Source organism: Sceloporus undulatus, chromosome 7, assembly GCF_019175285.1.
Source record: "Sceloporus undulatus isolate JIND9_A2432 ecotype Alabama chromosome 7, SceUnd_v1.1, whole genome shotgun sequence".
Classification (NCBI taxonomy): Eukaryota; Metazoa; Chordata; class Lepidosauria; order Squamata; family Phrynosomatidae; genus Sceloporus; species Sceloporus undulatus.
In genome coordinates, this window is record NC_056528.1 from 31,557,226 (window position 1) to 31,568,517 (window position 11,292).

Genomic DNA, 11,292 nt, shown 5'->3' on the forward strand with positions numbered 1-11,292 from the left:
TTTCCTTTGAGGATCTCAAAACTCAGGTATGCTCATATAACAAGCGGCAGCCTTCTACCGGTCTGGAAGCTGTTTAGTTCACAATTAGCATTTTTGTCCTCTCCTAAAGAAAACTGACCATTAGAAACATTCTTTGTTGCATCTGAAGAAGTAGACCCAGTCTATAGAATCTGGTGCAACAACTGTCTTTGAGTTAAATCTCAAAGTTGCTACAAGATCCCTTTGCATGCTTGCAAGAATTTGGTTTCCAAATTCCCCCTCTTGGTTGGGCTTCTTCACACAAATTGCAAAGCGAAACATCCCTACCCAATAACAGCAAAGATGCCAACATCTCTCCCATGACTGCCCTTGAACCCTGGGAAGGAAGAAGAGATCAGTTCAAGAGAGCCCCACATTGCATGGGGCTTGGCTACATCTTGCCCGTTGCAACGCCAATTTGTTTATCCCTGCCGGTTGCAACACAGCTGGGTTTGGTGTGTGACTCACATTCTCTTTCCAAATCTTATCGCAGGTTGTTCAGCTTTTTCAGCACATTCCTTCAGTACCAACTGAAGCTAAGGGTGCATTTCTGACCTTTGGAATTGCTCTGCAATCTCCATCCGTCTTCTGGACATGCTGGAAATCTCGGCTGTAATTCAGCTGAAAGTGACAACAGAGTGATGCTACTTCTGGTGTTCCTGGGTGCAACAGTGGCACCAGATGTGGGTCCCACAGGTGGAAGAGAATTGCCCCCCATACCATTATGCTCCAGCTTCTGTTCACAAATATACACAGATTTGGTCTCCTTGCCTGGAAGTCTGGAGAGGCACGGTGGTTTCCTGGTGCCCTGAACTCTGGCAACCCAGTCAGACTGGCAGGGACCAGGCATTCAAGTGGGCACCTTCGGGTGCTATGCAGCTTGCAAACGTCCACATCCAAGCACCCTTTTGCAATTATTTAAGGGCCCATTCATACAGCACAGTAATAGAATCGCGGTTCCCTCTTTAATAGTCATGAAATCCTGGGATTTGCAGTTTGGAACTCTACAGCTGAGACATCTAAGTACTCTCCCTACATGGCAAAGCCCAAGATTTTGTAGCATGGTATTTTAGCACACCAATTGCATAGTATGAAAGGGCACCTTGTAAAAAGCAGCACCATTAGAGATTTTTTAAGCCCTGAACTTCTGACCCCCTTAAGCAGCCCTGTCCACCTCCATCCCAGCCAAACAATGGTCACATTAGCTTACTGTGCGCTTGCTGGTTGCATTAATTGCACTTCGGGCTAATTGAGCATGGCAGAGCCGACCCATTCTTAAAGGGAAGCTTCTTGCAACAGGCGCATAGAGCATTTTGCCAACAAATGCCCCCTTCCCCCCTTTTCAATTGGCACAGATTGCCAAAAACAAGGGAATGTCCTCTGAAACATCTACAGGAAGAAAAGGAGATTGGAGAAAGCTGCGGAGCACCACCAGGTGAGCAAGACGCAGAGTAGTTTCTCAGAAACAGCAGGCAGATGGGGCGCGCCATTTTGGCGGTGCCCATCGCAGCCCTCTTCTTCTTTCAGTAGCTTTGGTGGTGGTGGGCAGTTGGCGAAGGCCTCCCGGGCACGGTGGCCAAGCAGAGACGTGTCATTGACAGCCGGCAAGGCACAGTGGAGGCCTTCGATCACCCCTTGGTAGGTGAGGAGCCAGGTGGCAAACCACAACATGGCGCAGTCGCACTCCCAGGGGTTGTGAGACAAGAAGATGTATCTCAGCTTGGGGAGGTCTGCAAAGAGGTGGCTGGAGAGGTGGCTCAGGTTGTTCCTGTTCAAGTGCAGGAAATCCAGCTCCTTCAAGGAGGAGAACGCGGAGCTGGCGACGGACGCGATGCGGTTGTTGTTGAGGTAGAGCTTCCTCAAGTTGTGCAAGCTGTCAAAGGGGCAGCTGATCCTGGTAAGCTGGTTTGCCTCCAGGTGCATGGTCCTGAGCCGCGTTAATCCACCGAAGAGCGGATTAGGCAAATCGGAGAGATAGTTGTGTCCTAAATTTAACACGGTCAACCTGCCCAGTTGGCGGAACGTGTCCTCCTGGATAGTCCAGATGCGGTTCTTCCGGAGGTTCAAGTCCTTCAGGGCCACCATGTCTTTCAGGGAGTCCCTCCCAACAGCTTCAATGCGGTTGCTCTCCAGGGAGAGCCTCGTGAGCCGCGTCAAGCTCCGGAAAGCCTCCGGAACGTAGCGCATGTTGTTGGAGGCCAGGACCAGTGCTTCCAAAGAAGGCAAGTGGGAGAAGACAAAAGGGTGGATCTCAAAGAGGTTGCAGTGGGAGAGGTCCAAGCTGATGAGGTTCTTCAGGCCTTCGAAGGTGTTGGCATGGAGGTAAGTCAGCCGAGGGTTCCTGCTAAGGTGCAGCACCCTCAGGTTGCAGAGGGACTTAAAGGCTCCGGGATACAGGAAGGTCAGGTTGTTGCGGGTCAGCGACAGGCTGTTGAGGTAGGTCAGGTTGCTGAAGGCATCAGCGGTCAGGAGCCGGAGGAAGTTGTTGGAGAGGTTGAGTGAAATGGTGGATGCTGCGATATCCTTGGGGAGGTGTCTGAGCCCGGCTCCGTCGCAGGAGATGATGGCGTCGGGTGAGCATTTACAGGAGGAAGGGCATGGCAGGCGGGACATGGCCCCTCCAGACCCTAAAGGACCAGTCATGAGAGGAAAAAGGAGGAGAAGGAGAAGGGAGACACGCATATCCTTGGCATAGGGCAAAGAGCACGGGTGGCACTGGGCAAGGAGGAACGGCAGATGGGAGATCGGCCGGGCGAAGGGCAAGGTGCTGGATAAAAGAAATGAGACCTAGGAGGCTTATGCCAGCCACAGGCCAGCCAAGGAGGCAGAAGGGCTTAGTCAAATGAGGGCTACTAATCCCCTCGCTGTGTGTCCAAGAACAGAATTGTTGGGTCAAATGCCCTGTCAATCACAGGGAAGGAGAGAAAGTAACAGGACGGACAGCAAAAGCAAAGGAAGATTATGTCAGGAAAGGGCTGCTCCACCACCGCTTTGGACAAACAAGGAAGACCTTTGTAAAATGTAAAGTCAAAGGCTTTCATGGCCGGCATCCATATTTTTTTGTGGGTTTTTTGGCTATGCAGCCATGGTCTAGAAGAGTTTATTCCTGTCTTTTCGCCAGCATCTGTGGCTGGCATCTTCAGAGAAGTTTGCCAGTGTTCTCTAATGCAATTGAGGGCAAATCATGATTTGAACCCACCGCATCCCCTATATATAGTGTCACCCCTGTTAAGGTCACTTGCATTCTTATTTTTCTAACCCTGGAGTGTTCTCCCGCTATAAGAGTCCATATCTTCTTTCTTGGAGATAAGGGCTCTGCTTGTCTCCATCCAATGAGAGAGAGACAGAGAAAGATAGAGATTTCTTGGCTCTATAATCTCCTGCTAAATTCTTTAGGTCTAGCTCAGACGTGTCCATTTACACATCATTAACACATAAACAAAAGAGGCAGACCAAAGACCTATCAATCCATTTATTCACTTATTGATTGATTTTATATCACACAAGATACCCGCCCCATACCATCTAAACTAAGGACAGAAACCATAAAATGCAGGCATCTTACTAACATCTCTAATTTTTTCCTCCTGTTTGGTTTATAGCATCTTGCCTGATGAAGAAAAAGCCAACGGAGCTCCAAAAGCTTGCAACAAGTATATGGTGCATTTCGGTTAGACCATAAAGGTATCACTGTTTGGTGCGGTTTTGTTTGAATTTGCCATAGGGCCAACACAGCTACCCCTTCTTGTGACTTTGGACATTTCTGGTGCGATGTCCACACTGCAGAAATAATCCAGTTGGGCACCACTTGAATTGCCATGGCTCAATCCTATGGAATGCTGGGATATATAGTTTTGGGAAACATTTAGCTTTCTCTGCTTGGTGCCACAAGAAACTACCATTTCCAGGTTTCCATTGCATTCAGCTGCAGTAGTTCAAGCGGTGTCCAACTGGATTATTTCTGCAATGCGGACACAACCTGAAAACTGCCTGCTCCCCAAATGAGCCAATGATCTCCATTTGCAACTTGGAAATGTTACTCTTTAAAAAAAGAAAAGAAACCAGACTACAGCTCCCAGAATCCCCAGCCAATCTGGACCCAATCCTGGCTGGTGCATGGCCAGATTGGCTGCCATTTCTAAGAACTGTCCTCCAAACGGCATGTTTTCTCCAAGCTTTATTGATTTTCTGGGGCAATGGTCAGAGGAGTTTTTAATGCTGCTTCTCCCCTGAATATTTTCCCTTGAAGACAAGGGAAATGGGACTGGCAAATGCTTGCTGCAGTTGGATCCCAGGCTGAGTCCTTGGCACCGCAAGGAGGCCTTTTGCTCCAAAATATGAGCGGATGCTCTTTCGCCAGAACATTTTGAAATATTGTACAAGTGTTTGGAATATTCCACGAAAAACAAAAGCCACTTCTAGCCAGGCAAAAAATGCAGAAACCAGTATCTAACCGAGACCTATGGGTTGCTTTTAAAGCAGCCAGATGGGCTTTGCAGTGGAGAGCAAGTCAGCGTTCAGAAAGCTTCTTTCCCGTTATTTTTCTATTATAGATATATCACTATATAGTGTTATTGTTATTGCAATGTCTCAGTTTTACAGTCTCCTCCTCCTCATTCTCATTTTTCTTCCTATTGCTCTTTACATTTGCACTATATAATAACAGCACAACGATTCCACTTTAGATGCCAATGGTGGCATCAATTCTCCTTGCGTTATTTGCAAAGGCAATGTGCACCGAGGTTTCCTACAAGAGGCAGGGGAACTGGGGAGGTTGGTTTTCTCGGAAAGGAGGAATGAATTGAATGCAAAACTTGCAAAGCTTGCCTGGAACAGCGCACAAAGTTAGGAAGGATAATCTGGAGAAGTGGGAGCTCTCAAGGCTTAGAGTCCTGATAAGTAAGAAGAAGATTAGAGGAAAAACACCAAGAGCCTTATTCTAAAGTCATCCCAGGTTATGCTTCTCGGGGTTTTCTTTTCCATCCCAACATGCCTGGGGTTTATCTTGTTCCCTTGTGCTAAAATTAAATAATTATAATTAAAAAATATAAGTGTGTTAGCCTTCCATCCTTTCATAGGTAAAATGAGGGGCTGTATAGGTCACCCCTTTTAGCGCCAGATCAGGGTTGTGGCAATGGCACGCCGTGGCCCTGATCTCGCCTTTCCACAGCACAAAAAGTAGCCACAAAACTGTTTATTGCTTTAACCTTGTGGGTTTTCTATGCTATGGAAAGGGCACCACAGCCACCAGCCCCACAGCTTTTCGGTGCTCTTTTGGCGCTGCATCATCAAGACAAAGGAGCACTGTGACATTGCCCATCATGTGGTGCAGTGTGCAGCATCATGCCGGTGTAGAGGTGGAGTCAGGGCATGCGTCGTGTGGATGCCACATGCCGACTCCATCCCCAGGCTGGCCTTAATGGTTGGTCTGTATAGCCTCTGAGTCCCCAGCTTGTTGGGGGCAATTGGCATACAGATTGTAAACCGCATAGAGAGTGTATAGTTCACTATTATGAAGAGGTATAGAAATATAGGTGCTATTGCTATTCCCAGAACTCTATAGCATGGAGCCACGGCTGTTAAAGCGGTGTCAAGTTGCATTATTGTTGCGGTGTGGATGCAGACTGTGAGACAGAAAGGAGGAGGAGGAAGAGGAGGAGGAGGAGGGAGTGGAAACGCTGAAAAGTGGTGCAAGAGGCAAGCTGCAAGAGGCATTCTTCTCGGTCTCCTTCCAATGAGCTGCACTTGGAAAAGGGTCTGTCTGTCATCCGCCTCCCAGGCTTTTCTCTCTCATTGGCCATGGACTGCAATGGATGTCACGACTCTGTTGGTCCTGCCTCCCCGAAGCTGCAAACTTGGCCCTACATTTGCCTGAGGATGCCATAACTTATGCTCACAGAGGCAAGAGCACATTTTGCTGCCTTCCCACAGAACTGAGACCTCGGCTCTCTCATTCTGGCATTCTGAGTTGCTTTTTGCAAGCTTTGGAAGTAAAAACAAATAGGCATCTGGTCTCTCCTTGAGCAGAAAGTGTCTTCCGGTGGCAATGGATCCACAGACTGGAGAGATTGTGGCGGTGTTTTCGTTGGACGCAATTTGGACCCGAACCCATTAGCAAGGTATGTTTCCAAGGTAAATGCCCACTTCTTTTCCTTCAACTCCTGCCTGAGTTTTATTTGTATAGGATTTTTGCTCCTTCAATGGAGAGCATTGTTCGGCGTTAACATAAACTGCTATGCGCAGTGTAGAGGAACATCTGGATCGTATCAGCGCTTTAATGAGCAGTTTTTCTTCCCTGCAATTAGATTTTTATTATTGGACTATAGATATCCTTATATCGAATCACTCAAAGAAATCAGCAGCGCTAATTGGAAGATTCCTCTCTAATGTGGAAGTTTCATTCTAGCATAAATAGACGCTAAACCTTTCTTTCGTCGTAATTCTAGCTCTTCTTGATCCCTTATTTGGCGTATATAGGAGTTAAATTTTAACTTTTCCCTATTATCCGACTAGTAAATGTCCTAGATTTTAGCTTTTATTGACTCTCCCTTCCTATATACTTAATAAGATAAATCATTTCAAGAGTGACCCTAAATAATTTGCACAGAGGTATGGTTCAGGAAGAATCTTATGCTTCACCAAGTGTAGTAGTAATAATAATAATAATAATAATAATAATAATAATTTTTTTATTTTGATCCTGCCTATCCCATAGGTTCTTTCCAATTTTCTTCTGCTAAGTATTGCCATCACTACAAATTGCAATGATAAGGGGATTGATTAATGGAAATCCTTCTGGATGAAGTTTGGGGCTTAAAATCACAAAACAAACAGAATCATTTTGCGAAAAAGCATTATAAACGTTACACAGATGCTCACAAACACATAAACCTTAGGCATTAAAAGCTGTGCTGTCTAGGAGTTTAGCTTTTATATCAGAGCAGTGATTATGTCCTTCATAGGCAAATTACCAGATCTTAGAAAAGTTACTTTTTTGCACTACAACTCCCACATTTTCCCAGCCAAGATGGGCCATGACCATGCTGACTGGAGAGTTTGAGCAGCCCCAAAAAGGTAACTTTCCCCAAGTTCTGACAAGAGCAATGTACTTTGCAAGTGCGCAACGCACAACTCCATTATCTTTTCTCATGCTGGCTGGGGAATTTTAGCATAACTTTTCCTAAGTTCTGAGAATGGCAATGCACTTTGCAAGTGTGCAGTTCATGATTCCGTTATCTTTTCTCTCTCTTTAAGAACAAGAAAGCCTTAGCATTTGGATAGCGTCGAGCAAACTCTCCCATGCCTGAGAACTCACAGCAACCGCATCTCTTCTTCGGACGCCATCATGCATTCTGGTAACTCCTCCACGACTGTCGCCACGGAAGAGACTCCATGGGATCTGCCCTCGTCCCCAACCAACGTCTCCACCTGGCCTTCCCCTTGTCATGTCCTCCTCTCCAACTACCAGTTTGTGGTCATCCCAACCCTCTTCTGTGCTATCTTCATCCTTGGACTGGTGGGGAATAGCATCGTTGTTGCGGTGCTGTGTTGGCGACGGAGCCCAAAGACGGTGGCCAACGTCTACATTGTCAACTTGGCAGTAGCCGATCTCCTGGCTCTGGCCACAGTCCCGTTCTGGGCTGCTTACTATGCTTATGGATACAACTGGCTCTTTGGCTCGGTGATGTGCAAAATCTCTGGCTCGCTCCTCTCCCTGACCATGTTTGCCAGCATCTTTTTCATCACCTGCATGAGCGTGAACCGCTACCAGGCCATCGTCCACCCCTTTAAGTCCCAGCGAGGGACACCCCGCCAGGCATCCGTCATGGTCCTCTTCGTGTGGGGACTGGCCGCCTTGGCTTCCCTGCCCACCTTCTATTTCCGGGAGACCAAACACGTCCAGGAGTTGAACGTGACCGCTTGCATCATGGCCTATCCGCTGGAGAGATACGCCAAGTGGTCGGCCGGAACAGCTTTGGCGAAAAACACGCTCGGCTTCCTCATCCCTCTCTCCATCATCACCGTCTGCTACATCTCCATCAGGGTCCACTTGACGAAGAGCCGAGGTTTCCGGAAAACCAAGCGGATGAGGGACCACGTCTTGAAGCTGGTGGCTGCCGTGGTGGTGGCCTTCTTGATCTGCTGGCTCCCCTTCCACATCTTGACTTTCCTGGATGCCCTGTTCTGGATGGGCGTGGTTAGCGACTGCCGGGTCACATCCTCCATTGATGCTGCCTTGCCTTTTGGACTCTTGATGGGGTTCGCTAACAGCTGCATCAACCCTTTGCTGTACTATTTCATCGGCAGGCAGTTCCAGGACAGACTCCCGCATCTGCTCAAACTGAGCCTCTTCCAGTTTAACAGCAACCGGGAAATCTTTTGCTCTGGCAAAACGAGTTCGGTCAAAACCGCCGAGTCTCTTGTGGATGCCGAACATGGCGGAGATGCCGAAAGGCCTCAAACCGACCCGTTATGGGTCCCTTGAACTGCATGTGGAAACAATTCAGAGGATGTCCTGCTCTCTTTTCTACGTGCCTCTCCTGTTTTTCCCCTGATCTTCCATCTACATATCTTCAAAAGTACAAACTGTCCAGCGGAAACTCTTGTTTTTAATTTCTTGGTGAAAGGGGGAGGAGGGATTCTCTTTCTTTGAAAAGAGCTGTCATATACTTTAATGGTGTCATTCTAAAATAAATAACCAGGGATGCAATAATCCATCTTCCGTAAACAACTGAAGGACGTTAGGAACCCAGCCACTTTCTGGGACGAAGAGAGTTGCGCTGTTTTTATTGCCACTGGGGGAAAAGCCTGGGATTCGAGACACGTATGAGGACACTTTCCAGCTAAATGAGGCCCTCTTAACTTTTGTTGCATTAAAAGTCTGTCTGGGACAAAGCGTGGTGGGAATTCTTGGCAGCTCAAGTTAGCCCAAGTTATAAGAAATACAAGGATTTCAGAGACGTTTCAGGCCACCACCCCGCCGTATCCATTGAATTTTACAAGGGCTTCACACAAGGTTGTCCTCAGTTTATAAACCTCCTTTGTGGGTTTGGGATTTATTTATTTTTGTTGTTGCTTCTGCTATTTTTTCCTAACTCTTAATATGGGAGAGTTGCACAGTATCTTCCAAGCACCTGCTACTTCAAGGGTGTAGCTATTGTGGGATGCAAAATGAGGACATTGCCTTTCTAAATAGGAATTGTGGGCCCCCACTATGATTAAACCTTCCTTCAGTCCCCAAATTTCTAGCACAGCAGAAGGTGAGACGTTCCTAACTGAAAATACAGTATCTGCAAGTTCTTGGACTTACCATGAAAATGCAAAACCATGGATAATAGCAAGCCCTATTAAAGTGAATGACTTCCAGCAGAAGTTGAACATAGAGTCATGCTGGAAGATCTAGAGATCCCTAGCAAGAACATCTCTCTAGGCATTTCTAGGTTCCCCTAGAATAACTCTATGGTCAGCCTTTGCTGGAAGTGTACCATATAATTGTGCTGGAAGACCTAGAAAATGCCTAGAGGTAACATATTTTTGTCAGATGTAGGTAAGTGAACCCATGGATATAGGTCCAGAGGATACATGTTTGCAGAGAATATGATGTTTTCTGTGTGGCTTGTACTATACTCATAACTATCAAGTGAGTTAAGGAAGATATCGGGGTGAGTTGCAATGGAAATTATTTTGAAAATGTTCAAGTAAGGCACAAAAAACTCCAATGAAGAGAGAAGTGGAGGAGCAATAATCTTTGCAGTTATTCTTCATGAACAATGCACATGGGTTTCTTGCACAGAGAACATGATTTTCAGCACCAGAAAAAAAAATTGCTGGGCAGAAAACATCATATTCTCTGCAAATATTGTGTGGTGTTTTCATGTTGTTTTGCCTTGTTGTGAAATAACAAAACAAAACCCCAAGTCCCAACCACAAAGAGCCCTTGAGCTTGGGGCGAAGCTCTTGAGGAATCCAGCTCAGGAGGAAGAAAACTGGCAAAATTATTCCTTCCTCCTTAGAAGAACAAAATTTACAAACCTTTGCATCCCTCTCAAGGTGCAGGCGCCGTGTAAATCCCTGCGAGTTTGTTTCACTCTTGGCCCTTCAGAAGTGGATGCCCAGATGAGAAGGTCGAGGCCAACAATCTGCTCTTGGCAGGGAAGGTTTTGCATGGTCAGCAAAGAAGATGGGCCTTGTTTATCTGCAGTGCATACCATGAGTAAACATGGTTTGGGGACAACAAGTTCCATCTCCCCCCAAAGACACACACACGCTCTCCTCCCATGCAGTTGCTGCAACCTCTCTTGGCTCCACTAAGACTGCCTCTTGATTTATGGAGTGGGGAAATGTGGACTTGTGCCACGCAGCTGGGGCCAGCTGGACCTCTCCTCTCCTCCTCCCTGGAATTAAGGATGTCCACATTTCAAAATCCACAATGGATAGCATCGCAATGCCTTCACCAGGCTGGCCCAAAAAAACCCAAAAAACAAACCCGTGCAAATTTTAGGGAACCTCAGATCTCTTTGTCAGCATGTCACTCCCTCTATCCCACCCAACCCCAAAACAAAGGAGGACAAGGAGGGGAGATAGAAAAAAGGGTGGAAATCCACATAAAGATCTTAAAAGTCTTCCTGCCCCCATTGTGTTTTGCGTTGCAAGAAACGTTCCAAGGGACCAGGGTTGTTATTGTTGTTCTTGTTGTTAGCTGCCTTCGAGTTGACTTTGACTCATGTAGACTCCACATCTCCAAGTCTTGGAGATGGCCACGATCTTCTCAATCGAGTCCATCCGTCTGGTATGTGGTCTTCCTCTCTTTCTATTACCTTCCACTTTTCGCAGCATCATTGTCTTTTCTAGTGAGTCATGCCTTCTCATGATGTGTCTGAAGCATGACAGTCTCAGTTTAATGTATCCAGGGGTGACCATGTGGACCGTATAGCAAAGTCCAATAACATCCAAAATCCACCAAACAGTGATACCTTTTCTGGACTAACCAAAATGCACAATATACCTGTTGCAAACTTTCAAAGCTTGTAAATCTTTATACCTTTATTGGACCAAACAAACTGTGCAATAAACATGTTGCAAGCTTTACCAAAGCTCAAAAGCTTGCAACATGTATATTGCGCATTTTGGTTGGCCCAATAAAAGAATCCCTGTTTGGTGGATTTTGGATGTTATTAGTCTCAATTTAGTCATCTTGGTTTCCAATGAGAGTTAGTCTTTCTGAAAATATGACCCTGGCATTGGCAATCTCACCCCAATTTTTTGCGGTTTTTG

The 11,292-nt window shown here is 46.5% G+C and overlaps 2 protein-coding genes and 1 long non-coding RNA gene across 4 annotated transcripts in view; 1 reads left to right on the top strand and 2 right to left on the bottom strand.

Moving 5' to 3' along the window:
• The window catches only part of LOC121936185, a 25,724-nt gene extending 15,425 nt beyond the window's left edge, over positions 1–10,299 (bottom strand). Inside the window, exon 1 of the long non-coding RNA XR_006104933.1 lies at positions 10,051–10,299. This is a non-coding gene — a long non-coding RNA (uncharacterized LOC121936185). The remainder of the gene's footprint in view (positions 1–10,050) is intronic.
• Positions 7–5,613, bottom strand: LOC121936183 (nyctalopin-like). The gene has a single exon (XM_042478113.1). The coding sequence runs from the start codon at positions 2,698–2,700 to the stop codon at positions 1,408–1,410; it is 1,293 nt and encodes a 430-aa protein (XP_042334047.1). The 5' UTR covers positions 2,701–5,613; the 3' UTR covers positions 7–1,407.
• Positions 5,999–8,914, top strand: AGTR2 (angiotensin II receptor type 2). 2 transcript variants are annotated; one of them, XM_042478114.1, is made up of 2 exons: positions 5,999–6,137; positions 7,273–8,914. In XM_042478114.1, exon 2 carries the CDS (start codon positions 7,364–7,366, stop codon positions 8,501–8,503), a length of 1,140 nt encoding a protein of 379 aa, XP_042334048.1. In that variant the 5' UTR covers positions 5,999–6,137; positions 7,273–7,363; the 3' UTR covers positions 8,504–8,914. The 2 variants fall into 2 exon arrangements, with proteins under 2 accessions (XP_042334048.1, XP_042334049.1); XM_042478115.1 differs by having other exon boundaries at positions 6,012–6,150.
• Positions 10,300–11,292: the final 993 nt, after the last annotated feature.

Bases quoted from the DNA above. Each gene is read 5' to 3' on its own strand.
- AGTR2 (XM_042478114.1), top strand. From the start codon at position 7,364: ATGCATTCTGGTAACTCCTCCACGACTGTCGCCACGGAAGAGACTCCA.
- LOC121936183 (XM_042478113.1), bottom strand. From the start codon at position 2,700: ATGCGTGTCTCCCTTCTCCTTCTCCTCCTTTTTCCTCTCATGACTGGT.